Source organism: Trichoplusia ni, chromosome 20 (assembly GCF_003590095.1).
Source record: "Trichoplusia ni isolate ovarian cell line Hi5 chromosome 20, tn1, whole genome shotgun sequence".
Taxonomy (NCBI): Eukaryota; Metazoa; Arthropoda; class Insecta; order Lepidoptera; family Noctuidae; genus Trichoplusia; species Trichoplusia ni.
Window position 1 is genome coordinate 5,442,851 of NC_039497.1, and position 27,876 is coordinate 5,470,726.

The 27,876-nt window shown below is 37.5% G+C and overlaps 9 protein-coding genes across 9 annotated transcripts; all 9 read left to right on the top strand.

Moving 5' to 3' along the window:
* Positions 1 to 34: 34 nt before the first annotated feature.
* On the top strand, positions 35 to 1,017 carry LOC113503754. Its single transcript, XM_026885839.1, has one exon. It carries the CDS (start codon positions 300 to 302, stop codon positions 996 to 998), a length of 699 nt encoding a protein of 232 aa, XP_026741640.1. The 5' UTR covers positions 35 to 299; the 3' UTR covers positions 999 to 1,017.
* A 334-nt stretch (positions 1,018 to 1,351) lies between these two features.
* LOC113503756 lies at positions 1,352 to 2,432 on the top strand. Its single transcript, XM_026885841.1, is given in 2 exon segments — positions 1,352 to 1,402; positions 1,720 to 2,432. A coding segment is annotated over 1 exon segment (681 nt). The 5' UTR covers positions 1,352 to 1,402; positions 1,720 to 1,730; the 3' UTR covers positions 2,412 to 2,432.
* Positions 2,433 to 2,911: 479 nt separating this feature from the next.
* Positions 2,912 to 5,184, top strand: LOC113503751. Its single transcript, XM_026885835.1, has 4 exons — positions 2,912 to 3,062; positions 3,386 to 3,581; positions 4,036 to 4,253; positions 4,447 to 5,184. The coding sequence occupies exons 1-4, from the start codon at positions 2,933 to 2,935 to the stop codon at positions 5,169 to 5,171; spliced, it is 1,269 nt and encodes a 422-aa protein (XP_026741636.1). The 5' UTR covers positions 2,912 to 2,932; the 3' UTR covers positions 5,172 to 5,184.
* Positions 5,185 to 5,507: 323 nt separating this feature from the next.
* On the top strand, positions 5,508 to 7,631 carry LOC113503752. Its single transcript, XM_026885836.1, has 4 exons — positions 5,508 to 5,638; positions 6,184 to 6,379; positions 6,519 to 6,736; positions 6,834 to 7,631. Exons 1-4 carry the CDS (start codon positions 5,521 to 5,523, stop codon positions 7,532 to 7,534), a joined length of 1,233 nt encoding a protein of 410 aa, XP_026741637.1. The 5' UTR covers positions 5,508 to 5,520; the 3' UTR covers positions 7,535 to 7,631.
* Positions 7,632 to 9,074: 1,443 nt separating this feature from the next.
* LOC113503753 lies at positions 9,075 to 11,865 on the top strand. The gene is made up of 5 exons (XM_026885838.1): positions 9,075 to 9,666; positions 10,091 to 10,286; positions 10,540 to 10,757; positions 10,985 to 11,445; positions 11,600 to 11,865. The coding sequence occupies exons 1-5, from the start codon at positions 9,552 to 9,554 to the stop codon at positions 11,846 to 11,848; spliced, it is 1,239 nt and encodes a 412-aa protein (XP_026741639.1). The 5' UTR covers positions 9,075 to 9,551; the 3' UTR covers positions 11,849 to 11,865.
* Positions 11,866 to 13,308: 1,443 nt separating this feature from the next.
* On the top strand, positions 13,309 to 14,837 carry LOC113503956. Its single transcript, XM_026886101.1, has 4 exons — positions 13,309 to 13,476; positions 13,673 to 13,760; positions 14,139 to 14,377; positions 14,597 to 14,837. Exons 1-4 carry the CDS (start codon positions 13,328 to 13,330, stop codon positions 14,826 to 14,828), a joined length of 708 nt encoding a protein of 235 aa, XP_026741902.1. The 5' UTR covers positions 13,309 to 13,327; the 3' UTR covers positions 14,829 to 14,837.
* Positions 14,838 to 14,881: 44 nt separating this feature from the next.
* On the top strand, positions 14,882 to 15,693 carry LOC113503755. The gene has a single exon (XM_026885840.1). The coding sequence runs from the start codon at positions 14,902 to 14,904 to the stop codon at positions 15,598 to 15,600; it is 699 nt and encodes a 232-aa protein (XP_026741641.1). The 5' UTR covers positions 14,882 to 14,901; the 3' UTR covers positions 15,601 to 15,693.
* Positions 15,694 to 20,434: 4,741 nt separating this feature from the next.
* LOC113503824 lies at positions 20,435 to 22,531 on the top strand. Its single transcript, XM_026885921.1, has one exon. The coding sequence runs from the start codon at positions 21,736 to 21,738 to the stop codon at positions 22,429 to 22,431; it is 696 nt and encodes a 231-aa protein (XP_026741722.1). The 5' UTR covers positions 20,435 to 21,735; the 3' UTR covers positions 22,432 to 22,531.
* Positions 22,532 to 23,149: 618 nt separating this feature from the next.
* On the top strand, positions 23,150 to 26,589 carry LOC113503958. The gene is made up of 4 exons (XM_026886102.1): positions 23,150 to 23,984; positions 24,324 to 24,519; positions 24,734 to 24,963; positions 25,249 to 26,589. Exons 1-4 carry the CDS (start codon positions 23,867 to 23,869, stop codon positions 25,953 to 25,955), a joined length of 1,251 nt encoding a protein of 416 aa, XP_026741903.1. The 5' UTR covers positions 23,150 to 23,866; the 3' UTR covers positions 25,956 to 26,589.
* The last annotated feature ends 1,287 nt before the right edge of the window (positions 26,590 to 27,876 follow it).

Consider the following 27,876-nt stretch of genomic DNA (forward strand, 5'->3'; position numbering starts at 1 on the left):
TCCTTCAAGAGTAAGTTTGTGTAAATGGTGTTCGGATATAACAAACCCAAAATTACGTTTTCCTAAAAAAAATGTGTTGTTTATTTAGATTATCGTTTTAAATCAAGCCAAGCTAGAATCAAATATAACATGATTATACTGGAAACTTGTTTTTTTTTTGTATTACTGGGCCCGTAGTCTTGCTGCGCGTTCAATAAATGCTTTTCAGGTACAAACATAGCAGTTGGTATGAGGTCCGTGGTAACTTGTACTTTTTTGTATAGACGAGACTGATCTTTCTATCTGCAGGGTTAGAGCCAATGCTTGAGTCTCCTAACTACGAGTTATCGTTCGTCGCGTGCGTGGCAGGAGTCATCTTCTGCTGCTACCTCCCCGCCAACATCACCGCCTTCCTGATCGTCGTCATCGGCTACATCGAGGCTCAGATGCTGGGCCTCGCGCAAGAACTCATACTCCTATGGGGCGATGCCGAAGAATACTACTACAAAACAAAATCCTTCAGCATCCTCAACGAAACCGAAGAACTCAACGACACCAAAAACAAAATAATGAACGACTATGTAGAAAAACATTTGAAAATTATAATTACTACGCACGGTCGAAACATAAATCTGTTACGACAAATTGAAACTGTATTTCGAGGAGCTATTGTCTTGGAATTCTTCCTCCTAACCGTTGGTCTGATATCAGAACTACTTGGTGGGCTAGAGAACACATATTTGGAAGTCCCATTCGCTTTGATTTGCGTTGGGATGGACTGCTTCATAGGTCAGCGGGTAATAGATGCGGGGGTCATATTTGAGAACGCGGTGTACGACTGTAAATGGGAGCATTATAACGTCACAAACATGAAGATCGTGTTGATGATGCTGCAAAGTTCACAGAAGAAGATGCAGCTGTCTGCGGGTGGCATCATCGTCTTAGACTTCTGCTGTTTGATGCAGATATTCAATTCTGTATACTCCGCGTACACAACGCTAAGGACGACAATGGACTAGTAGATGAGAATGAAAACTTAAAACCTAATAATTGAAAAAATAATGCTTTAAATTAATTAGTTATTCATGCTTCAAAATCATTTATGAGAGTCAACGGACATGACGTGAGAAGCTGAAGGAAGCGTTGAGACTGACTAGAGAAAGATTTAGCTGAGTTATTTACATACCCCCATAAAGTAAATTCATATTAATTTCAATTAAGTAATATCTTCTCGTAAATGAAGAATAAAGATGGATGATGCTAATTTGATAAATTAAAAAATCACATGTAACGTAGAAAACTAAACCAAACGCAACTCTAATAAATTGAACTTAGCAACCTTTAAAAATAAGGCAAAATGAATAGAAGATCTCGAAAACTCCACAACACCTCTAAAAGAACATTTCGCGAAGATGATTAAATAGTGAGTACCTACGAGATTGTCATGGTTTTCGTATGACGGGTTTTTCAAAATTGTTCCAAAATTATTAACTACGGATTTTATTGGATTTATTAAATACACTATTTGGCGCCTTACTTTATTTTACTTTTTCCAAATTCTGTTAGGCTTATCGGCTGGTTTTGTATTTATTAACATTTTATTTACGACGATTATTTTTAGAAACGAAATTGGCATGTACTTGTTGAACAACATGTTCTTAGCAAATTGACAAAAACTTAGACAACTCAACGAAGAAACCTTCTTATTATCGTTTTATAAAACCAAATTTCCATCCACAGGTTTAGAGCCGATGCTAAAAACTCCAAATTACGAGATAGCCTTCATGCTATTCGTGGCTGGAGTGACGTTCTGCTGTTACCTCCCCGCCAACATCACCGCCTTCCTCATCGTCGTCTCCGGGTACGTTGAGGCTCAAATGCTGGCACTAACAGAAGAACTATTACATCTATGGGAAGACGCTGAAAAACATTACGATGATGCGATATCTAATTCAATTACTGATAGAAACGAAGACAAGAATGCTGTTAAAACCAAAATAATTAACGACTATCTCGAAAATAATCTTACCTAACCTAACCTAACCTAATTATTTGAAATTGAAACGGTGTTCAGGGTTGCTATAGTACTGGAATTCTTACTTCTAGTGATAGCTCTTATAGCAGAACTGTTGGGTGGGTTGGAGAACACTTGGATAGAGCTCCCATTCGCTTTGATGCAAGTCGGTATGGATTGCTTCACGGGCCAGCGGTTGATGGATGCCAGCATCAAGTTCGAAAAAGCAGTGTACGACTGCAAATGGGAGAATTTCAATATAAAGAATATGAAGACTATACTGATAATGCTACAGAACTCGCAGAAGACGATGCAGCTGTCGGCCGGCGGCGTCATCGTGCTGAACCTCAGCTGCTTGATGCACGTCATCAGGTCTATATATTCAGCGTACACGACGCTAAGAACTACAATGAGTTAATTTCAAAAGAAATAAAAGTAAATAGTTGTATTAGTCTCACTGATATGTAGATCTAGATAGATCACTGGTAAAAGGAAATAGAGAGAAAAACAATGATCTCCAATTATACCTCCAAGAAAATGCAGCGCTATAAAACGTTTCCTATACAAAAAAAAAACAAAGTGTCGTGGCAAAATCACCCTGCAATATGAAACTAAATATGCTTACATAATGACTACACTGATGACCTGTCGTCGAAGCTACGTCATGCAATAACTACCGAGCACAAACAAAAGTTACCAGATTGAAAAGAAACAAAGTTTATGAATAACATTAAATCGTAATATAGTAATTACATGAAGGATTACAAAACTTTTTCCATAAAACGTTATAACTATCATTTGCTTGAGTAATTCAATGAAAAAACCGAAATTATTACCAAAGTTACAATCATTATTTGTCTTAAGAATCCTTCATTCTAAATATCAGAGTGATGCAGACACCTTTTGTTTGAGAATGTGAAGATATTTGAGCTTATCAAAATGGGTCGAAAAATTACTGAAGAAATTCGCAAGTTTGGCTTGGAGTATTGTGATCTGCCGACAATGTTATCCAATGTGTCTGATATGCTGAGAATATTGACTCTAAACATCGATGGACGAAACAACAAACGTATGTACAAGTAAATCACTTTAATTGGACTTATTTAGTTTTTAGTCAACACATTCCAAATAATATGTATTAAAACATAGTTAACAAAATTGTAAGGTGAATGTCATTCTTGCTATACAATTAAAAATGATATAGTCTGGTATGGATCTGATGTAATCCCTTGCTGTGATTTTTGCATCAAAGTATTCTTTAGAACAGGTTAGTTGCCCCATTTCATTCAAATATTCTAAATAGTAATTGTAATTCTAATGGTAATTCTTGGCGTTCGTCACATAACTTTAACATTTGAATCATCTTCTCTAAATCCAGTATTACATTTACAGCCATCCCCACGTTTTTCTACGTGTTAACGATATCGGTATCCATAACGTATTTCTACGTGTACGTGTTCTCCGGCATCTGGTTCACGTTCGTCCGCTGCCGCGAGACAGGTGACCTGGTGGCCGCCGCCATCGTCTTCTCCCTGAACAGCACCAGCGAGGTCGCCATCATCAAGCTGTTCTACATGAGGATATATGAGTTAGTATGGTGTACAAAAACAAGGCCTATAATTCTCAACAGTCTGCATTTAAACTTTTACGCTACTCTGATTAACACAAGACAAAATCCAAGCACTGTATTATTATTACAACTTTCCTGGAGCGAATTTATAATAATTCATTTACTCACGAGTTTATCTGGATTGGCCGTCTCGTCGTCTGTCTCGATGTCTTTGATTTCCGTTCGACTTGAGGCTCTGTCGCCATCTCAGCTCACGGTTAAACACTAAAGTTATTTATCGTGCGATCCCGATAAACTGAAACGTTAAACTTTACAAAATGAGGTTTCAAACTCGCATTGACAATGAAAATCGATTGTCCTCGTTTACCGCTTTTGTTATTCATGCTCTGTGCCTAATAATATTCCTATACTTTTTATATTCTCCTCTCTTCTTCCTTTACGAATTTTTTTTTTAAGTTTTATTATTTTTCAGGAAAAAACTCAAGAACTTAACAAACAGATATCTAGCGTGTGACGCCCTTGTGGTCAAGGGAAGCCGGTTTGCACAGAACATGACGAAGGCTCTCAGGAGTGTGAAGAAGCGAGCCATCATCTACTGGCTGGTGCTCATGGTGGACGCCGTGCTGTATGTGGCACAGCCCATCGTCACGCCAGGACAGCATCTCACTGTCGACGCTTACGTCATTTTCGGTAAGTACCTAAGTTAGCGAACTGTCAACATGTGTATTGATATTTGTTATTCGGTAGGTATGATCAAATTGCAATATAAAAAAAGATCTGTTTGACCCAGTTAGCCATTCGAATCTCAACACCAAAATGTTTATTTTTATTCCTAAAACTGTTATTCTACCACCTAAAATAGTCAAAATACCCATTTTTTTAGGTCTAGAGCCAATGTTTCAGTCTCCTAACTACGAGATAGCCGCCGTAGTGATGGCCATCGACGTCATCTTCATCTGTTACACAGTCGCCAATGTTTCTGGCTTCCTCATAGTTATCATCGGGTACACGGAGGCTCAAATGCTATCCCTAAGCGACGAAATGCTACACCTATGGAGTGACGCCCAGAACCATTACCAGAAAACTATGAAAGAATGGAGCAATTTTGAATCAGTTTATTTTGAAAACAAAATATTCAGTGATTATAAAGAAGAGGATATACTTAATCAGTACATAAAAGAGAATCTTGTTGACATTATAGGAAGACACGCCGTCAATGTCAATCTGTTGGAGGAGATCGAATATGCAATGAGAGGACCAAACGCTGTCGGATTCCTATTCCTTATTACTGGTTTAATAGCGGAGTTGCTCGGTGGACTAAACAACACTATGCTACAGATACCATTCACGTTAATACAAGTAGGGGTAGACTGTTACATAGGGCAAAAGGTCATGGATGCCAACATTAGGTTCGAACAAGCTGTGTACGACTGCAAATGGGAGAACTTTAATGAGTCGAATAAAAAGATAGTGTTGGTGATGCTTCAGAACTCGCAGAAGACGATGACGTTGTCTGCCGGGGGCATGGCCACGCTGAGCTTCAGTAGTTTCATGTCAATTATAAAGTCCTCGTACTCAGCTTACACTACGCTAGGGTCCATGATTTAATGAACACGGCTATTTTAATATTTAGAGGAACAGTTGTAGTTATTATTTTGATACAAAATACATAAAAGCGACAGTTAATAGGTAGATATTTATGTAAGAATACAAACATTAGGACAGGTATAAAATGGATCCGTTATATATTTTTTGGATTTTAGGTACAAGTTAGAAATTTAGCACATATAGGTAAAATTATGTTAAGTAGTAGCCTGTTAAGGAATTACACAATTATATACTGAAACTGTAAAAAAAAAACTGTTTGCTTAGTCAAAAGTAAAGGAGTACAAGTATTTATTTGAAGAAATAACAAAAAGCTTGAAGTGGTTTAAAAAGCATCGTACATCGGTAAACCATGATGGCGGCCATTCGAAAATACGGGCTAGAATATTCCGACTTAAAATCTTCTATGGGAAATGTTGCTTTTCTATTGAAGGCGCTTACATTGAAAATTGATGTACGTGATGAAAAGCGTAAGTATTAAAGTTACCATTTATTTTCACTTTTACTTGAACTATAAATAAATAAATGCGGACAACATCACATACATTGTTCTGAACCCAAAGTAAGTTGCTAAAGGAATTCAGATACAACGAAGGTACCATAAACACCCAGACCCGAGACAATGTAGGAATGTGAATTTTTACATTGACTCGACCGGGGATCGAACCCGGGACCTCAGAGCTAGCGACACCTTGAAACCGGTGCGTACGCGTGCGTACTGTCGCCACTCGACCACGGAGGTCGTCGAACTATGGAATCTAATACTTGTATCGAGAGGATTTCATGAACATTAAAGTCACAGGCACAAGATATAAAGACTCAAAACAAGCATTCTGTATTTTTTCTTTTCATTGTTGAAAAGAAACGGGCTTTTGTGCACTTGCGGTCGTAGTTAAGGGTCAAAATAGAGCAAAGAGATAGTAAATAATCGAATCGAATCTAAAATAAAGACTTTCTAAAGTGAACCTAACTGCTTCGACTTTACGTTCTTATTTAAATTTACATCATTTTTCAGGTATCCCCATCATCTTCTTCATCCTGACGCCGGTGGCAGTTCTCTGCTATCTCTACGTGTATTTCGTCTCTATGATATGGTTTGTCTTCTGTCGATGTCCAGAGACGGGAGACTTGCTGGCGGCTCTCATTGTGTTCTCATTGGGCATCGCCAGCGAAATCAGTGCGGTCAAGTTTCTGTATATGCTTATTTACATGTGAGTAAGTTTATAAGGAGCGTTCCTCAAAAAACGAGTCTGAGTCCCGAGTCAGCCGTAGTAAATTTTTCACTTTTTTGTTAATTCTAAACCGGAATCGGATAAAAAATAATATTTACCAATTATAAAACAATTCCAGCAAGGATGTTCGCCAAATCGTATCCGATTGTCTATTGTGTGACTCCAAAGTGGTCCCTGGGTCCCGCTTCTCAGGCAACCTATTGAAGACCCTCAGAGACGTGAAGAAGAGAGCTATGTTGTTCTGGATGGTTATCATCGGGAACGGCTTGATGTATATCGCTAAACCCATCCTCTTGCCGGGCAGACATTTTATGGACGACGTCTTGGTACTTTATGGTTTGTTTTTTGACTACTTCTCTCCTATCTTTTTCTGTCTAGAGAATATTATAAATATTAGGTACACAATTTCACAAAAGCCTTTCTATATTTACAGGTTTGGAACCCATGTTTGAGACGCCTAACTTCCAAATCTCTTTCATAATGATGGCGATGTCAGACTGTTTAATTTGCTATCTCACCGCAAATATTTCGGCCTTTCTTATCATCATAACAGGGTACGTTCAGGCTCAAATGACCGCTTTAGCTGAAGAACTTAAGCATGTATGGGATGATGCTGAAGAAAAATATTTTCAAAATAAAGAAGCTGTTGATATATCCGAGACTGATGACTCTAAAGACAAAATCATTAATATGTATGTCAAAGAAAATTTGAAGAAGATAGGAAAGAGTCACGCGGTAAATCTAGACCTACTTGGTCAAATTGAAGGGACCTTCAATGGAGCTATAGCAATAGAATTCTGTCTCTTAATCACTGCTCTAATAGCAGAATTGCTTGGAGGACTCGAAAATACGTATATGGAGGTACCGTTTGCATTAATGCAAGTTGGCATGGACTGTCTGACGGGGCAGAGAGTGATCGACGCTAGTGTGATGTTCGAGCAAGCCGTGTACGATTGTAAATGGGAGAGGTTTGATAAGAAGAACATGAAGTCCGTGATGATCATGCTGTTGAATTCCCAGCAGTCGATGTCTGTGACCGCTGGTGGAGTCACTACACTGAACTACGTCAGCTTCATGGCTATCATTAAGTCTATTTATTCTACTTACACCACTTTGAGGTCTACTATGGATTAAGATGAAAGCGGTTCCGCTTTTTTTCTACTTATAACTGTACCATTCTTTCACATGCTAATTTAAAATATTTGTAATGATAACACTTGTTGTCACACATTTTTATTATATGTTCTTTTCGTCACTAAATAAATATATGTGCACTAGCAAAAAAAAATGTTTTACTTCAGCTTTATTTGAATGTATGTAAGAATATTTACCCGAACCGAAACCGAAGTCATGTTTCTACAAGATTAAACATTAAATTAATTTCTATAATGTATGGTACTGACCCGTTTAATTCACGATATTCATCGAAAATTCTCAAATACTTATACAGTAGGACGAAATGCCAGTTTTTTTTATAATCGTTAACGCTTACCGAAGTTAATTATGTAAGATGGCTGTTAGGAAAACATGATCGTGAATTAAGAAAAAAAAAAGAACTAATAAGTCAATTATTTAAGGTGGATTTATGATTCCACATTCGTTATTGACTCCTACTCATACGTGTTTTTACTGTATTATCAAATGTTTGTCAGAAATAAAAAGTGACGTGTTATTATAAAACACACAGAGCATAAGGGTGGCCATGTGGCTATTGTTTGCAGGAATTGTCCTTGATATCATGTTTGTAGTAGACACTGTACCTACTACTTAATTAAGGTCTTTTTTTTGTATGAGTGTCAATTACGTCATTCCACTAAAATGAATGTACAAATGGGAAGGAATAACAATCTTTTCGGGAAAGTATTTAAACGCTTAAGTTCAGTACATGTGAACGATTTGTTCGGCGCTAGCCAGGAAAATGTATCTTGTTACAAGCACTATTGAAAGTCAGTTGTTAATTTTTAGATTATATTAGGGAATTATGTGCGTTTAGAACATTGTCCCAAATTATTAAATAAAAACGATTTTAAGGTGATTGTGTTTCACATAGACTAAAATGAGAAACGATCCCGTTTGCTTCCGTTTCCGAAAAAAGCATGTTGAATTTGATACCTTTCTTCGCCAAGAGATGGCGCATTACACAAGATATTTGGAAAGAAGATAAAAGGTGTGTGTTAATGTAACAACTTTTCGTGACGATAGATGGCATTAGTAGTTGCAAAATATTAACAACATTTGTAAAAAGCTAATCCATATTACAAATAGTTGCGTTGTTTAACTGTGTTACTAAGTATTCGGCGATTGACAAGATGCGTTGTGCCTTTTTTGGATATCTAACATTCCTAAACAGTAATTCCTTGAGGATGCAAATACATTACTAGCCTACATTATTTTCATATCTTTCTTAAGGAAATTTCAAAATTACTTCATAGCGTTTTACTCTTGCGTATTTTGCGACTAGCATCCTAAGTTTTTGGCGGTGCGACCCCACGTCAGCTCATTTTTAAGGACTCATACTCAACACAAAAGACAATTTTAGAACAAAACAGCTTTTAATGAGTATGTATTTTTATTTTTATATTCCTCTTAAGACCAAATGCTTAAACGTCAATCACCTTTCAGATTCCTTTAAACATAACTTTGTCTATTTTGTTAATACAGGTTTTCTTAACATGAGAGATATTTAAGAGTATATCAAAGCTTAATATCATATCAATCTATGGCTGTAAGCTTACTAGTTTTAAATTTGTCTCACATTTAAACCCAAACATGGTCGTGTATTTGGAAAACCCGTCAATTCACAGGTGTTAACCCGTCAGCACCTGATTATAGATCTTTATAGTTCGGTTACCGCTATAGTACATGTATAACCGCTTGTTATTTCATTTTAAATTCATGTCTCACTAATTAACTCTTTGTATAAAAGGGTTTTTATATTTTTTACCTTTAAAACATCTTAATATTCCTTCTTAAGTTCTTTTTTCATTGACGTACTGTACCATATACGCTAAATGGATGATCGTTTTCTTCTATATATAAACTGAAGAAGAAAGAAAGAAATATCAAGAAGTACGTGAATGACAGTACATCTGATAAAAAAAATGTTCTAGAATTCTCCATAAAATTTCCAGCAATCGATTATTTTTCTAAGATGGATGCCATTCGTAAGTTCAGTTTGGAGTACTGCGATCTGACGACTATGCTCAGCAATGTGGCTGTGCTGCTGAGGTTCCTGACTGTTAATATAGACAGCAAGTACCATGAAGGTAATGTATAATGAGAAATTGGCAATATTAAAATGAAATCCATAGCTCCAAGGCGTCTACCAACGCGTCTTAAAGTAGTATTATCATGGATGTATATGAGTATTAGTTTTACATACCCTCAATCAATTAATTTTAAGACGTGACCTCAGTTCCACCGTAAAGTTTTAGTGCCATTACCAAACTCCGACTACAAACTTATGAAAAAGTATTATGCGTAATACTTAGTAAGAGTGGCAGTAATATCTAATCCTTAAAAGGTTGAAAAAAATGTGTGGTCATTGCATCCCACCGCTAGACTGGACACAGGCCTTCAACCAAGGTATACCAAAATACTCCATTCTTAGCTTTTTATTTTGGACCATTTGAATCCGTGAATCATTCATGTTTTTTCTGAAGTTATTAAGACAAGTAGATGTCCCTCCAGGTATCCCCTTCATCTGCTACCTGGTCTCCATCGTGACGGCCGCGTGCTACTTCTACGTGTACCTGTTCAGCATGGCGTGGTTCGTGTTCTGGCGCTGCCGCATCACGGGCGAGCTGGTGGCGGCCATGGTGGTGCTGTCCCTCGGCATCTCCAGCGAGATCGGAACCCTCAAGCTGCTGTATATGTGGGTTTATATGTAAGTGTGTTTGGTATATGATAATTTTTAGTATCATGAGATGTGTTGAGACAATTCAAATAAAGTATAATCACAATTTAAATAAAATGAAGTCTATAAAAGTTGTCCAAAATATTCTTCAAATTATGAATTACAGAGAAACAGAAAAACCAAAGTGAGTATCCGTTTCGACCCCGGTCCCAATTAATTCGGATTACAGGCGTTCTACTAGCTTCAAATAAATTATGCCCCCCTGCATTATTGTTGTGAACAGTGACAAATACAAGAAGATAGCTGACGACTACTTGGAGTGCGACTCGCAGGTGGTCCAGGGCAGCCGTTTCCAGGCGAACCTGCTGAAGTCCCTGAGGAACGTGAAGAAGCGCGCCATCATCTACTGGATGGTGCTGGTCGGGAACGGAGTGCTGTACCTCATGAAGCCCATTGTGATGTCCGGGAGGAACCTGCCGGAGAACTACTACGTTATTTATGGTAAAGTATTTAGCTACCGAGATGGTAACGGGGTTGCTAATCTTGCCCTAAGATAGTCCGGTGTTTCATCAAAGTGAAGGATATTAACTTTTGTTATTTGAGCTTGCACGTATAACATTTTATGGACGCACAAACATTTGTTTTGTATTTTTGTCGATAGTCAGTCCAATTCTTTATTTCACTTATTTTTTTTCTTTCACTTTTCTCTAAGCCAAGATTATTTCCAGGTCTTGAACCAATGTTCGTAACTCCAAACTACGAGATCGCTTATCTTATGACGATCGCTGGAATATTCTTCATTTGCTATCCTCCAGCAACCGTGACTGCGTATCTCATCGTCATTACAGGCTACACAGAATCACAGATGCTGGCTCTGAGCGAGGAGATGCTGAACGTTTGGCCCGACGCCGTCAAAGACGCGAGGTCACAAATAGAAGAGACTAATTCTATAGCAAACTTCAATGAATATGATCATGAGACCAAGCTTATCATTAATAAGTATCTAGCAAAGCGGCTAAAGGAGATCGTGGCTCGGCATTCGATTGTCATCAATTTGCTGCGACAGGTGGAGAGCGTGTTCAGAGGAGCGATAGCCATGGGCTTCGTCCTGTTGATACTTGGACTGATAGCAGAACTGCTTGGGAAGTTAGAGAACACGTACCTTCAGATGCCTTTCGCATTCATGCAGGTAGGTGACTGGTTAGTTACATATACTAAAGTAAAGCACTCCAAAAATATTTGTATTGTAATGTTCTCATAATCCAATCCCGTGTAGCTAGAATGAAAAACATATACACCTGTCAAACAGGACCCGAGACAAAATCGCGTTCTTGTATTTCCAGGTGGCAATGGACTGTTTCTCTGGCCAACGCCTCATGGATGCCAGCATCGTCTTCGAAGCTGCAGTTTACGACTGTAAATGGGAGAAGTTCGACAAGGCCAACATGAAGATGGTGCTGGTGATCCTGCAGAGCTCGCAGAAGACCATGACGCTGTCCGCTGGCGGCATCAGCATGCTGAGCTTCAGCTGTCTCATGTCTGTTACTAGGGGAATCTACTCTGCCTACACCACACTTAGGTCGGCCTTGTAAAGTATGACAAATGAGGAGTAGAAATACTTATTACGTATTATGTGTTAAAAAGATAATCGATTTATATTTTTTTACATTTGAGTTAATAGACTAGTTTGTATTGTACAATACTTTTAAATATCAAGATATAGTAGTGTAGTGTTTACGAAATAAAGAAAAAAGTTCTTGATTTGATTTTTATTGACCAAAATTAACAAATGAACGACATACCACCTCCAATACGAGTTCCTATACGAATAGATTATCTGTAAAAGTGTATCGGGCCAAAGTTTTGAATCGATTAGGCAAACAGCCGGTGCAATAGTGCCCACAAACGCGGAATTAATCGGAATACGGTACCGCCGTGTTTACACGTTCTCACTGAGCTTGTTACAAAGGACTCATTCAGATACTAATGCAGTACGCAAAATGTTCAGAACCCCTGCATATTGTGTATCGTATACACAAAATACGGGCTAAACGTGTCGTTGAATGATTAAAGACGTGTCGTTCGTTCTCGTGTTAAATTAGTCGACTAGGATGCAATACATTTCACAAGAAGTAAATGGTTACATGCGAGCTGCCGTGAAGCTTTTTGCCACTACTCACCAGAAGGTTTATGTAGCCTTGCAGCGCCACTAGTGACAGAATTTTATTCACTGGAAAAGATTAAAAAAATATCTTAAGGCAGACGCTGAGTCTTAATTGACCCTTTTAGATATTTTTATTAATCTTTACCAACCTATAAGTGGATGCTGAAACACTCGTGACATATTTTGTAAGTCTTGCTATAACTTTAAGGGATGAAAGGTTTACACGGAAAAACAAGTCTGTCACGAGAAAGCAACAGCCTTGTTAACAAAAACTATAATGAGTCTCATCTACAAGCTATCATCAGTACCAGCCAATGGGAGAACAGACATGAACAATCCAAAATAGATGCAGAAATTAATAGTTCCTATACCAATTAATATCACTAACAACTATCTTAACTAAACCCTCCCCTTAACAAACAGCTCAAAACAGAAACATGTACTCTGTAATTAGCGTATTAGGAAATTCAACAACAAACACCTATTGCATACAATTTTGACACTAGCTACTCAACCGGCATAATTACTGACTGCAGCCAGTGTTTACCTGTCAACAGTATACGTCACTTTGTTAATATATACTAACCACTTAATTGCCTGTTTCAACTTCTCAGAAAATAGGGAGTAAGTTAAGGTTCGATTAGATGATTCGAGGGTTGTTGTGCAAGAACATACTTTGAGGAGTCTCGTAGCCATAGTTTCAAAAGCGATGTAACATGGCCTTCAATGTATGACAACTTGCGCGACATTTTCCGCACCGTCTATATCGGCTTTAAGAATTTACGGTTCACTTTTGAAAGAAGGCTAAAGCATACATATCTTGGGTCTCGCATCGACAAATTACTGTCTACACAAAGTACTCATAGTATATATTAATATTTCTGTTGCTTTAAGTCATCATACTTGCATGTTTAATTTTCGGGCAATGTGGGAAGAACTTCGTAAGTTCGGTCTGGAGTACTGTGACCTACCGACTATGATAGGGAACATCGGGGTGCTGCTGAGACCACTTACAGTCAATATAGACAGCACATACAAAAAAGGTATGTCGCGACTGCACGGATAGCCGAGTGCTTGAGCTTGTTCTGAGTCTGGGTGTCTTTGTCCATGTGAATTGTATGTTTGTGAAACCCCCGCGATACAAGGATTCACGGGAGTATTTATTTTTTATCAAATGATTTACTTTAAAAAAACCACTACTCCTGCATTAATGTATTTAACAGACGGATTTGAATAAAGCTCTCTTTTGCAGGGCTTTACGAATACAAGTTACAGGCACACAGACTCAGAATCAGGACAAGCATTCGGGGTACATGCTTTTTTACGCGGGGATCAAACACGCAACACGTCGCGATTGGTGGCTTTTGCGTGATGACCTGAACCACTCGGCTATCCGTGCTATCGAATCGTAAATGATCAAACATGTTTGAGCCTAACTAAACCCTTTTGACAACAGTTGGTTGTTTTAGAATGTTTTTATATAGTTGATATCGGCTAGATGGCCTAGGATTCATTAAAATCGTTTCAATAATAAAAATCGCTTAGTGTGGGATTGAGAAAGTAACCACTCCAGCTTTTTGGGCACACTCCCAGCCGGCAGCGATGCCGATGAATTTTTTTATGCCTTGATTAAATTAATTATTACTTCTATTAGTACAATCATATAGCAAATGATTGTACTAATAGAAGTAATAATAGAAATTAAATGTGTTCCTAAGCCATTCTTAACAAAAAAATCACTTAGTCAATTTCTATTTTCAGGAATACCTCTTATCTTCTACATAGTGACAGGGGTCTCGTATATCTTCTATCTCTACATATACTTGATCTGCATGCTGTGGTTCGTGTTCGTCCGGAGCCCGGTCACGGGGCAGAAGGACTCCGCCATGATAGCCGCGTCCCTGGGCATATGCAGCGAGATCGGGACAATCAAACTACTGTTTATGTTGCTTTATATGTAAGGATCATCATGTTCAGAAGAGGGAAGTTAGATAAATTATTTAACCGACTTCCGAATTGGAGTTAATTACAATTCTTGATGAAAACTTAGTTTTTATCATTTAAGGACTTAAAGGAACTCAAATTAAGAATCTGCACAATTAGCTTTGAAAATTTCAAGTTTAGAGTGTATTTTTTTTTCGCTCCTGATATTGGATTAATTATATTTTACTTTTAGAGACAAAATACGAGCGCTTACAGACGAATTCCGTGACTTTGACTCCAAAACGGCCCTGAGCAGCCGATTCTCGAAAAACCTTCAAAAGCATTTGCGGAGCACCAAGAAAAGGGCCATCACATATTGGACTTTCATGTCGATCAATGGGGTTCTGTTCATGACGAAACATTTCATCATCCCTGAACATTTGACTCAGGACACTTTTGTTCTTTACGGTAATAAACTCAACTAGATGAAATGTTATTTATTCTTGTTCAATAGATCTAAAATTCTTTACTTTTTACCTTCCTCCAGGACTTGAACCTATGAACGAATCCCCAAATTTTGAAATATCTAGCGCCATGATGGTTTTTGCCGTATCATTAATAATTGCGATCTCCGCAAGTGTGACGACTTACTTTATAATGATGACTGGATACGCCGAATCCCAACTGTTAGCTCTGAGTGAAGAGCTCTTACATCTTTGGGACGATGCAGAACTCCACTATGAGCTGGTAGCGGAGGTAGAGGCATCAAGTGTGTCTGAAGATGGAAGAAGAAAGCAAATCATTATGAATAAATACGTCTTTGATAGTCTTTGCCGCATCATCCCTCTCCACGCTACCATTAAGAAATTCTTCTACCAACTCAATGAGGTCTTCAAGGGAAGTATAGGCATCGGTCTGTTCTTGCTTCTTCTTGGAGTGATCTGCGTTCTTCTTGGTGGGCTGGAGAACACATATATGCAACTGCCTTTCGGGATCCTACTCGTCGGCCTAGACTGCTACATTGGGCAGAGGATGAAGGATGCGGGCGTCGTGTTTGAGCAGGCCGTGTATGACTGCCAATGGGAGAACTTCAACAGTCGGAATATGAAGATGGTTCTCATCATCCTACAGAATGCTCAGAAGATTGCTGTTGTCTCCGCTTTAGACTTTGTTGAAATGGACTACGTATGTTTAATGGCTACTATGAAGGCTACTTATTCGACTTATACTACTTTTAGATCCAGTATTGAGAACTGAATTTCGGAAACCCGAGCGGATTTTCCAGTAGAACGTAGTTGTCGCTGCACTTACACTAGTTAGTAATGTCGTTTTTGGAGTATTTCAAAATGAACCAAGCACCTAGCATTTCACAAATGGAACCTTTATTGAAAATTAATATATTTAGTGGTGTTACTTTAGTGTTTTTATTATACAAACCTAATACCCAGAACCTGCTTTAACGAGAAACGGTATTGTGGGGTACGCCGGCTGTTGTAGGGTGTATCGCGCTAGAGATACGGCGTTAACAGCTTCCGCTTGTTGATCCTGGACAAGTTGGAAAGGACCGGTGTCCTCATGTAAGCCTGTATGTGACCGGACACCATGAATCGGCAAACGCAGTGTAGGACGTCCTTTACAAAGATGGGTCGATGATCTAAAATGCAGCTTGTTCGGACTGGACGCGGAAGGCGGAGGACCAGGTTGTGAGCCAAATTGAGCTAGGATGATTTCCAGATAGAGATATTTTCCTAAGGGGTGAACCGAAATTAAAGAAAATAACATTTTATATTTTTCCTTTTTTAATAAGCGAAGGCGAGAAAGGAGTTTTTAATGGTAATTTTGAAATAGTCCACCTAGACTTCTATCCACGTGTAAATAATTATCACACTTCTAAAATAGAATATTTAACTATGTTTGGTTACAATGATATCATAATTACTAACTCCAGGTGGTATTTTACATCATCGTCAACCACACCTCTTATGAATAACCGTTTCAAGTTTAATACTTCATTGGTTTTCCTAGAGTTGCTAGACATTAGGTGAAACATTTTGATTGAGGAAGACTGGTTTCGACCAACTTAAATGTTGGTCTACCATTTTTCTCTAAATTACTATATATTTTTAATACCTTCTAGGTTTGTTATTAGTTGTTCGGTTTATTATCTGGGGCCGAAAATAAATATGAAATTAAAAACAATGTGGGAGCAGGTACGTAAGTTCGGGCTGGGCTATTGTGACCTGCCGACGATGTTGTGGAACGTATCAGTGTTCCTCAGGCTGTTCACACTCAATATTGACAGCAAACACAAATAAGGTAATAAGAATACCAGACACATACTTAAACACTACAAGACTTAGAAGACGAGAGTCCCCGTGACCAGTGAACCAAGCGACGTCTTATATTATTAACGCGAAACTATGTATGGCTGTATGTTCCTCTTTCACGCGAAAACCACTGAACAGATTTAGTCGAAACTTGGTACACAGAAAGTTTATAGCCAGGATAAACACCGATTTTATGCCACCGTGGGATCATTTTCGTGTCTTTCTTTGTCTCTTTCTTTCAGTCTTTTATAGCCAGACTGCTGCAGTGGTGAAGCGTGACAGCGCATTATTTGGTGTAAAGCGGTCTCTCTCTTCCACAAGTGCAAAAGTGTCACTACAATTGAATGCAGCCTTTAGTTCTACACTGCTATCTGTGATTTGGTGATTTGTGAGTCGGTCATTGAAAAAGTGGATGACTTACGGGAACTAGTCCCTGGAACAATCCTTGACCAAAATATTAATAATCATTTATGTTTCTACAGGAATATCGATATTAGTATACGTAGCGGTAGAGCTGGCATACTTCTGCTATTTCTACATTAACCTGATCAGTGTGTTGTGCTTCGCATTTGTGAGAAGTCCGCAGACTGGTCAGACGGTGGACGCCCTGTTGGCGCTATCTCTCGGAGTGCCCACTGAGATCGGGATCCTGAAGCTACTATTTATGTAACTACAAATGTAAGAGCAGTTTTGAAAGACATTGATACCATGATTAGCAGCGCGTAACATTTATCTTTCTTCCTCTTACTGCTATGTGAGATGTGGGATTGTGATGAACGATGTTGTTGATGAGTTGAGTAAGTTTATTTCAAATGATGTGTGGCCAAGGCCGCGGAGATTTAAGAGTTTTTCAGAATTGACAATTAACTTCTTGTAAACAGCGTATAATTTCATAAGCAATTTTAATTCTTCACCAGACATTTCTGTTACACATAATAATTACTTTGAAATAATAATAATATAAATAAATATTTAGTTTCTTGTAGACATAAAATTCGTAATCTTACTGATGACTTCCTAGAGTTTGATTCCAAAATGCTCCCCGATAATCGTATCTCAAAGAACGTAATCGAACGTCTACGCGATGAAAAAAAGAGGGCAATCATAGTGTGGATAGTCATCGTAGGCAACGGAGTCATGTACTTTACATGTACCTAGTTAAAGGATGTATCTTAAAAAAAAATAAGCCAAAGTCATTTTTCGACGCGGATAATTCGCTGGCTATTAATAGAAAGAAAAAATATTGATTTTGAAGTATTCCGCTCATATATAGTATAGGCTAAAGATAAAGAATTCGGTAAGGTGACAAATACGCTTGTGGGTGCCCTTTATTTAGCTGTGGGTAAAAATCGTTGCTTAACTTTGACCACTCTTTTAAGTACTTCTTATTCCAAATCAAAATCAAAAGTTTTTATTTGAAACTAGCTTTCGCCCGTGACTTTGTCCGCGTGGAATAGTGACTTCCAACAGCTGAGTACAGATAGATAGTCCACGACCAATCTAATCTAATACTCCTTGCTCTTCGCATCATTTTCAGTCCAGAGATTACATTGGCTCGAGAAGTTGAGGTTCTAACTCTCATAGAGTTTAACCGATGTGCCCTTTCCTCTGCTGATTCTTGAGAACGCGGATATTTTCTCCTCTTGGCATCACTCGAATTTCGGGATATAGATCGTTGTTTTTTAGGTGGCATTGTGTATTTTTAATGGAAGGTTTATGAAGCTACCTAACATATTTTACGAAATATATTTGTCTACTTAAATTATAGTACTTTAATAATAAAACTGATCCTAAATAACTACAAAATTAAAATCTAAAAAATATATAATTAGGTACCTAAAGTATATAACTTTTTATTTAAATACACACAAAATTCTATCCAATTATGCCTAATTAAGTATATTATTATCTACATGAACCTATTAATAAATTTAAACACCACCATAATAACTAATATTCGTAACAACTATTAAGTCAACTATGAAGAAATAAAAGTAAACTATGAATATATTTAAACACTAGCAAAACCACTCATACCTATTTCATACAATAACAACAAAACAAATCTAAAAATAAAAATATTTAGTAATAAGTACATTTAAGTAAGATAGTAACTATGTCTAGAGACTCATCGACCCCACAGTCAAACCATTGCAACGGTTTTGTGGGGCTTAGTTAATAAGTTACCTACCTATTTGTTTAAAGATAAATAAATAAATAAATAATAAACACATTAAAGACTAAAAGTAGCGCTGATAAGCACGGTTTGGTAATAACAATTACTGTCAATAAGGTCGAACAGTATTGCACGAAGTTTGCGCGTGGACTACGCCGCGAAGTGCATCGAGTGCGACAACCGATACACAAAAATAATCCTTATAGCATGATTAGGTATGCACGCGCGATGTTTTATTAGCGTATTACAGGCAAAACTATGTTTTTTTTTTTAATAAATATGTAATAATGTTAACTTTTTAGGGTTCCGTACGTCTGAATACAAAAACGGAACCCTTATAGGATCACTCGTGTGTCTGTCCGTCCGTCGCTTACAGTCAATTATCTCCGAATCTATCAGACCGATTAAGTTGAAATTTAAAATTCCTGTGACCCAAACACAGAGGTGTGACGAGAGCAGATGAAATCTGTATACGGGGGGTCATTTTTGGGGGGAAGAGGAAAATTAAAAAAAAAAACTGAAAACTGCATCGTGTGGCATATCAAATGAAAGGTCTTGTTGAGAAGATCTTAAATGTATTTTTTTGTAATTTTAAAAGAAATAGTTTCCAAGTTATTCAAGAAAATAGACGAAAATTGACCATTCCCCCCCCCCCCTTATCTCCGAAACTACTGAACCTAAAATTTTTTAAAAAATACAGAAATTAGTTTTCTCCTTATAGATTACTAGCTGTTGCCCGCGACTTCGTCCCCGTGGGTAGAAGATATAAGTTATGATTTATACCTGCCCTGTTTTTTTCACATTTTCCATTGTATCTTCGCTCCTATTAGTCGCAGCGGTAGCAGTAGCCTAAGCCTTCCTCGATGAATGGTCTATTCAACACAAAAATAATTTTTCAATTCGGACCAGTAGTTTCTGAGATTAACGCGTTCAAACAAACAATCAAACAAACAAACTCTTCAGCTTTATATATCAGTATAGATTAAATATTAATGTTTGCAAACACGGCGTAAATTAGCAAAACTAGTACCAAATCGCAAAATGGTAAAATTTTCGATGGATTGTAGCGGCAGCAGACACCTGTTCGAAATGTCAACTCTTAAGCTATGGAGGAACATGAGATACGGCCCGGTGACGTGCAAACAGCGAAGTCTCAAAAAGAAATTATACATTTTATTTGTTCTCAATCTTTATTTCCGAGTCAGACCAACTCGATCAACCTTTTTTGATTTTCTTCTTCCATTCTCACGCTATGAATTATGATTATACCAAAATAAAATAAATAAACATAAAAAATATGTTCTAAAAAGAAGTTTCTGATACTCATTTTAAAATAGTCTAACTAGACTCTTAGGGAGTCTGCAAGTGTAAATAATTGTCACACGTATGTATTGTTACGATGATATCATAATTACTACGTGCAGGTGGTATTTAGTGTCATCGTCAACATCACACCTCTTGTTAATAATCGTTAATTACTAACTTGTTAAATACTTCATTGTTTTTGTTACACATTAGGTGAAAAGTTTGACTGAGGGAAACCCCTTTAACTTTTTAAATTTGGTCTATACCTTGTCAATATTTTGGGTTTCTCACAGGTTCTATTTCATACTGATTTAAGAGTAAATAAAGACATTAATGTTTTTAGTTGACTAGTTATTTATTGCGATTGTAAATAAATTAGAAATTCTAAGAATGTGGGAGCAGGTTCGTAAGTTCGGTCTGGGCTACTGCGACCTGCCGACGATGTTGTGGAACGTGTCCGTGTTCCTCAGACTGTTCACACTCAATATTGACAGCAAACACAAAAAAGGTAATATTTGTAAGATTTTAGAACGAGAGTCCTCCTTACCAGTGCAGTCAGTAGGCTGACCCACACCTTATGTAGCAGGAGTGCTGCAGGCCTGCAAACTGGTGAAAGAGACTTACTACAAGTAGATGTAGCCTCTGTGGATAAATTTTTGGGATATTTTGAATCGAGAGGCCTGGTTTAAGAGGGAAATTTGATCACATTATAATTATCAATATTATATTTGACTAAATGTTATATACGTATCCAATATTTTTTGAAAATCTGCCCGACGGACTAAACAGTATATTTGTCAAGTACACTATTATCATGTACGTTTTCAATGTCTACAGGAATACCGACATTGGTTTACGTAGCGATAGCTTTTGCATCCTTCTGCTATTTCTACATCTACTTGTTCAGTATGCTGTGGTTCGTATTCGTGAGGAGCTCGGGGTCTGGCCAGACGGTGGCCACCATGATGGCACTGTCTATCGGAGTGCCCACTGAGATTGGAATCCTGAAGCTGATGTACATGAAGTTAAAAATGTATGAGTATGTTTTAAAGAATTATTGCCATAGTAATTTAAGGTACATCATAGAATAAAGTTTATCCGTGAGCATGGATGAAAATGAGATCTATTTTGTTAGTGATTTTTAAGGTTACCGTAATTCTGTTGCAAAGTTTTCATGTTTCAAAACAGTCTCGTATTGCGAGCGGATTTTTGTTTCAGATTTATTGATATATATTAAAAACCCTTTTTAATATAATTCATTACAATAATACATGTTTATTTTAGAGAAAAAATACGGAAACTTACTGTTGACTTCCTAGAGTTCGATTCCAAAATGGTCCCCGGCACTCGTCTCTCAAAGAACGTCCACAGACATCTACGCGATGTGAAGAAGAGAGCCATCGTATTGTGGATAATCATCGTAGGCTGTGGAATCATCTTCATCATCAAACATTTCATCGCTCCAGTCCACTTGTCTGATGAAACGTTTGTCGCTTATGGTAATAGAAACGAAGATAAGATTTTCCCGATAATTTCTTACATTACTAAACACCTGAATCTGCTTTACCTACAGGGTTCAGGTCGATGAAGGAATCACCAGACTATGAAATAGTAGCCGTCATGATGATCGTGAGTGTTACATTGATATCCGGGATATCGGCGAACGTGACAGCCTACATCATCATCATCACGGGGTACGCTGAAGCCCGGATGCTTTCTCTCAGTCACGAACTCGATAACATTTGGAAAGAAGCACAAGATCACTACAGAACTTTAACAAACTTTGAAATAGGAAAAAGAAAAGATGAAGCAAAGAAACAAAGAATCTTGAATCAATATGTCTCTGACAGACTTAAGGACATTATCGCCCAACACGCTACACTCAAGCTGTTCTACGCTAAACTTAAAGACGAGCTCAAAGGAATCCTAGGAATTGGTTTATTTTTATTAATCGCCGGACTATTATTTAATCTTCTTGGTGGCTTACGTAACACGTACATGATGGTACCTTTTGTGTTTATGCAAATGGCTATGGATTGCTTCATCGGGCAGAAAATGAAGGATGCCGCTGTCGTGTTCTACAGGTCTGTGTACGCCTGTGGCTGGGAGAACTTCGAAAAGAGTAATATGAAGATGGTCCTCGTAATGTTACAAAACTCGCAGAGGATAACAGTCCTCTCTGCCGGGGGCATTATGAACGTGAACTATAAATGTCTGATGGCAACCATGAGAGGGTCATATTCGAGTTATGCCGCTTTTGAGTCCAGTGTCAACAAATAATATTCTATGTACTCTAGATTGTAATGCAGTTAGAATGCAGTATTCGAAGCTGTTAGGCTTAGAGCCGGTTTATAGGTATTATTGAACTAACTGTTAAGCGCTTCAGAAAAAATATAAATACTTTCTATGGTGCAAAATCATGGTGTAAACTGTACATTGTTTAATAAAACTATTTGTATGGAGTGCAACATAAAATATTCTAGTGTATTTATTATAAGAACAATGGTCCGAGAACACATCCTTGAGATGCTCCAAACTAAATTTCTGTTTTGGAAGATATAAAATTTACTCTAATTTTGATGAGGTACTAATAAAGTTAATTTATGTCATCTGTTTATGACTAGTTTAATAAGTTTTTATACGGTTCAGTATATTACCTCAGATGGCGTCAACATTTTGAAGTGGTTGACAAAGTCGAAAGCTTTCGAAATAATAGCATATTATATTTCGTATTAATGTGCCTGTTTCCTGAACCTATATTGCTCGTTTCAAAGAATATGTTACATAGTCAAGAAGTATGTCTAATGTTCGGAAGGATGATAAAGCTTATTTATTTATACTTTATTGCACTTTTTCCACTTAAACTGACTTAGCCATATAATGTGCAGAATCCCTCGTTAATCGGCTCTCTCACTGATTTACGCAAATAAACAGTAACAAATGCATACATTCATGCATAAATACAGGTTATGCTGATAGGAAATATTCCTTGATTTGTCTCCTGAAAAGATCCAACGATGGGCTTTCGCGAATAGCGTTAGGAACGGAATTCCGAAGCCTGTGAGGCTCGCGCAGTTACACTCGGTAAACGAGTCATCACGAATCGAAGTGTGGGGAGGGACACGCAGGAGAAGAGAGGAAGAAGAACGACAAGGTTTGCTTCTAGAGACAAGGAATTCAAATCCTCGTAGACTGTTTTTATTATTTTAGAAAAGACGTCATGGTTTTTTTGATTTTATAATTACAGACTTTCAATTGTTAGGAAATGTTTATTATTTGAGTTAAAGATCTAGCTAGACTTGCTTACAAATTTTATGGCTAGGGTAGAGATCTCTTACTAACTAAGACTGATTCCTCTAGACTCAAAAAAATATGCTAGCTTTTCCTTTAAATAATTCAAACAATGAAGCAATTATATGGGAGTTTTCAGAAAAACTTTCATTGATAGCATAATTACTACCTGTAGGTGGTATTTAATGTCAACGTCAACACCACACCACACTACTTATTAATAATTGTTTCAAATTACTTAAATACTTAATTGTTTTTGCTAGACATTTTGAGAACAGTTTGAGTGAGGAAGACTCATGTTTAAGTTTTAAGGTCTGGATTTATCCAATACTACTTAGCTCTTACAGTTGCATCGTAATTTTGTTTGTATACATTTTAGTTTTTCTTATTATCTGAAGTAGAAAATAAGTTTAAAATTGTAAAAATGTGGGAGAAGGTTCGTAAGTTCGGCCTGGGCTACTGCGACCTGCCGACGATGATGTGGAACGTGTCCGTGTTCCTCAGACTGTTCACAGTCAATATTGATAGCAAATACAAAAAAGGTAAAATTAATAAATGATACACTCACATACTTAAACGTTATAAGACTTTGAAGACGAGAGTCCTTCTGACCAGTGAGCGTGGCGTCTCTCGTCCACATGTGCAACAGCGTCACTACAAGTATATGCAGCCTCTCTCTCTGATTCAGTTCTATGAACTGTAGGTAGTTGTCTTTTCCAATAATTTCTACGAGTCATGGAGTTGGTCACTAGAGTTTTTAGAATGTCTATTCACGAGAGGCATGCTATAAGTGAGAAAAACTCTTGATAAGGACAAACACAACACGAACTAGCAGTACTGGACCAAAATATCAATGATCTGGTTTTTTTTTATGTCTACAGGAATACCGATATTTGTTTACGTAGCAGTAACGCTGTCATCCATCTGCTATTACTACATTTATCTGTTCAGTATGCTGTGGTTCGTATTCGTGATATGTCCGCAGACTGGTCAGACGTTGGAAGCTATGTGGGCACTGTCTCTCGGAGTGCCTTCCGAGATCGGAACCCTGAGGCTGTTCTATATGAAACTACAAATGTAAGTATAAGTGTAAGTACATTGGTTACGTTTATCCGTTGTCATGTATTACTCATGTAGTATTACATTGTAGTAATCATGATTGAAGTTTGCTTAGATTCAGATTGTCTTTATTAGATGAAACGGTGTGGTTACAGACGTTTAAGATTTTTTTAGAAACTAATCGTTACTTTCTTTCTCGTTTTATATGAAGAAAGTTTATATTTTTAATCAGGCAGTTCTGTTCTAGAGATCAAATTCGAAGTCTAACTGATGACCTCCTGGAGTTCGATTCGAAAACGCTCCCCGACCACCGTCGCTCAAGAAACGTCCTCAAACATCTACGCGACGTGAAGAAGAGAGCCATCGTGCTGTGGCTAGTAATCGTAGGGACCGGTTTCATGTTCATCATCAAACATTTCATCGCTCCCGAGCACTTGACTGATGATACTTTTGCTCCTTATGGTAATAGAATATTATTATAATTAAAAATTAAGGTAAACTCCCGATATTTGGTAATTTAATCCTTTTGTGCGGGGTTTTCACAATCATTCCAGTTACAAGCATAAAGACAACCACACACAGGACAAGCTCTCGTAGATCAAACTAATGATTGTTCTATGATACGCTGGGATCTACTCCAGCGACACCTCGCGCTGAGTGGCCACTCGTCTATTCGTGCTGTCTATTTTCTACATTTTTCTTCGCACCTTTTTCTTAAATAACTAAACATCTGAATCTATTCTACAGGGTTTGGGTCGATGGAGGAATCACCAAACTATGAAATAGTTGCCGCCATGATGGCCGTGTGCGTTACATTCATAAACGGGTTCTCAGGGAACATGACCGCCTACATCATAATCATCACGGGGTACGTTGAAGCCCAGATGCTGGCTGTCAGCCACGAACTCGAAAACATTTGGAAAGACGCACAAGATCACTTCAGAACAACAAGGAACCTTGAAATAGAAATAAACAAAGATGAAGCAAAGAAACAAAGAATCTTGAATCAATATGTCTCTGACAGACTTAAGGTCATTATCGCCCAACACGCTACACTCAAGCAATTCTACCTTAAAGTAAGAGACGTGCTCAAAGGTTTTCTAGGAATTGCTTTCTTTGTATTAATAGCTGGACTATTATTTAATCTTCTTGGGGGCTTACGTAATACGTACATGCATCTACCTTTTGTTTTTCTGCAAATAGCTATGGATTGCTTTATCGGGCAGAGAATGAAGGATGCCGGTATCGTGTTCTCCAGGGCGGTGTACGCCTGTGGCTGGGAGAACTTCGACAAGAACAATATGAGGATGGTCCTCATAATGTTACAGAACTCGCAGAGGATCACAGTCCTCTCTGCCGGGAGCTTTGTGAACGTGAACTATAAATGTCTGATGGCTACAATTAAAGGGTCATACTCGAGTTATACTACTTTTGAGTCCAGTGTGAACAAATGAAACTTCGTTTAAGCTAGAGAGTAATGCAGGCAGAAGGCAGAGCTTGAACCTTTTAGATTTAGTGAATTTTATACATAATATATTTACACTACACTTGACACCTGATGATTAGCGCTTAGTCAAAATAGAAACCACGATGCATCATCTTAATTATGAAATTTTCAATGATAAATATTTTCTTCTTTTAAAAGTATGTAGTAATGCTACAATTTCTAATAAAGCACATTTTATTATTATTGTTTAAGTAAGTAAATAATAACTCCGGGAGCCTTGATTAATTTTGTTCGAACACTACCCTACTTGTAATTAAATTATGAAACGATTGATCCCCTACACGTGGCTTAAATTATATCAAAGGTTTTTATGTTAATATTAATTTGAGGAAAAATAATTATGATGTGATGGAACAGTCAGAACAAATTAAAACGCGATAAGCAAATCGTTCCAAATAACAAATGTCCCTTCATCATCATCCTAGCTTTTTCCCAACTATAGTGGGGTCAGCTTCCAGTCTAATCAGATTCAGCTTAGTACCAGGGTTTTACAGGGAGCCACTTCCTTTCTAACCACCTCAACCCATTTATCTGGGCATCACGATACCCTTTGGTAAGACTGGTTGTGAGACTTTCAAGCTTCTGACTACCTACCCCACGATTTAAAGATGTATGAATAACAGCCGGGAGCCACAATTTAACGTGCCTTCCGAAACACGGAGAAACTTGTTATGACAATATGTGATCGATCCACTTATGCAGTTGTTGCTTAGCCATGAGCTCCTCTAACATATGCCCCATATTACACGTTCATTACAATTCTGTGCTAAGTGTGGAAGCGAGACAGCATACTTCAGAACACAGAATGGCGTTTTTATTTCACAAATCAATTAAAAGGTATTTTTGTTACTTAGAACTTGTTCTGTGTCAATACTAGCTACCAGTTGCAGATACAGAATATCCTCAAAGCGTTCAGCCAATTATTGGATGTGCAATAGGATATAGAGATTCTGCTATTTTACAATGGCCGATGAATGAATGGGAATTGAATTAAATTTGAAATTATTCCTATTACCTTAAGCATTTTGCCAATACAATAATTAGAAGTTAATTGTATTGACCTTTGGTGTACCGTTCCGTACTGGATTTCCAATTATTTTGCAGGAAAAAAATACAAAAAATGTCATTTTAAGAAAATTTTCATTCATTCATCGGCCATTGTAAATAGCAGAATTGGGGCCCTGAATGCTTCTGTAAAACTGAGTTCAAAGAAACAAGCTTGACAATAGAGTATCAATATTTGATTTCAATTTGATCCTCTGGGATACCGGAAAGGAAAGCCAATAGCTTCATACAAAATATAATTGATCGGGTTACCTTTATGATGGAACTTTTCGAATAGTATTTTAATTAATTTTGGTTAAGTAGGAATAATTAAGGTTCTAGGAATTGGGATATGATTGAGCCAATTGTAAGTATTTAGGTAAAGGAGGTTTTAATATAGAATCTCAATTTTATTATTTATGCTTTGGTCTTGGTTCGTAGGTCTTTAATTTTAGAAATCGTTTTCATAAATCAACTTCTTTGTCGAGTACGTTAAACTTTTTCAATAGCTATAGAATGAAAATGAAAAGATTTATGAAAGTAAAACACAAGTGCGAGTCGGACTCGTGATAGTTAGGGTTCCGTACAATGAGGCTAAAGGTAAATCGATTGACGGACAGCGGACCTTCAATAATAGTCTCTCATTTTTGTCCATTACGTACGGAATTCTAAGCAACAATTTCTTGTAGATTATAACGATATATAAACCAAATTCGTCATCATACCCAGTCTCTTGAAGAAAACCATTAGAATACAAGCAAAGGCCAATGCCTCTAATGTTACATTAAAAATATAAAAGCAACCATTACTCGTATGTAAGCTGA

Excerpts from the sequence above, each read along its gene's own strand:
- LOC113503754 (XM_026885839.1), top strand. The coding sequence starts at position 300 with ATGCTTGAGTCTCCTAACTACGAGTTATCGTTCGTCGCGTGCGTGGCA.
- LOC113503751 (XM_026885835.1), top strand. The coding sequence starts at position 2,933 with ATGGGTCGAAAAATTACTGAAGAAATTCGCAAGTTTGGCTTGGAGTAT. Across the intron at positions 3,063-3,385 it reads CGATGGACGAAACAACAAAC|CCATCCCCACGTTTTTCTAC; the intron begins GTATGTACAAGT and ends TTACATTTACAG. Across the intron at positions 3,582-4,035 it reads TTCTACATGAGGATATATGA|GAAAAAACTCAAGAACTTAA; the intron begins GTTAGTATGGTG and ends ATTATTTTTCAG.
- LOC113503752 (XM_026885836.1), top strand. The coding sequence starts at position 5,521 with ATGATGGCGGCCATTCGAAAATACGGGCTAGAATATTCCGACTTAAAA. Across the intron at positions 5,639-6,183 it reads TGATGTACGTGATGAAAAGC|GTATCCCCATCATCTTCTTC; the intron begins GTAAGTATTAAA and ends ATCATTTTTCAG. Across the intron at positions 6,737-6,833 it reads CGACGTCTTGGTACTTTATG|GTTTGGAACCCATGTTTGAG; the intron begins GTTTGTTTTTTG and ends CTATATTTACAG.
- LOC113503753 (XM_026885838.1), top strand. The coding sequence starts at position 9,552 with ATGGATGCCATTCGTAAGTTCAGTTTGGAGTACTGCGATCTGACGACT. Across the intron at positions 10,287-10,539 it reads CTGTATATGTGGGTTTATAT|TGACAAATACAAGAAGATAG; the intron begins GTAAGTGTGTTT and ends TGTTGTGAACAG. Across the intron at positions 11,446-11,599 it reads TGCCTTTCGCATTCATGCAG|GTGGCAATGGACTGTTTCTC; the intron begins GTAGGTGACTGG and ends TTGTATTTCCAG.
- LOC113503956 (XM_026886101.1), top strand. The coding sequence starts at position 13,328 with ATGTTTAATTTTCGGGCAATGTGGGAAGAACTTCGTAAGTTCGGTCTG. Across the intron at positions 13,761-14,138 it reads TTTACGCGGGGATCAAACAC|CCATTCTTAACAAAAAAATC; the intron begins GCAACACGTCGC and ends TGTGTTCCTAAG. Across the intron at positions 14,378-14,596 it reads CTGTTTATGTTGCTTTATAT|AGACAAAATACGAGCGCTTA; the intron begins GTAAGGATCATC and ends TTTTACTTTTAG.
- LOC113503755 (XM_026885840.1), top strand. The coding sequence starts at position 14,902 with ATGAACGAATCCCCAAATTTTGAAATATCTAGCGCCATGATGGTTTTT.
- LOC113503824 (XM_026885921.1), top strand. The coding sequence starts at position 21,736 with ATGAAGGAATCACCAGACTATGAAATAGTAGCCGTCATGATGATCGTG.
- LOC113503958 (XM_026886102.1), top strand. The coding sequence starts at position 23,867 with ATGTGGGAGAAGGTTCGTAAGTTCGGCCTGGGCTACTGCGACCTGCCG. Across the intron at positions 24,520-24,733 it reads TTCTATATGAAACTACAAAT|GCAGTTCTGTTCTAGAGATC; the intron begins GTAAGTATAAGT and ends ATTTTTAATCAG. Across the intron at positions 24,964-25,248 it reads TGATACTTTTGCTCCTTATG|GGTTTGGGTCGATGGAGGAA; the intron begins GTAATAGAATAT and ends TCTATTCTACAG.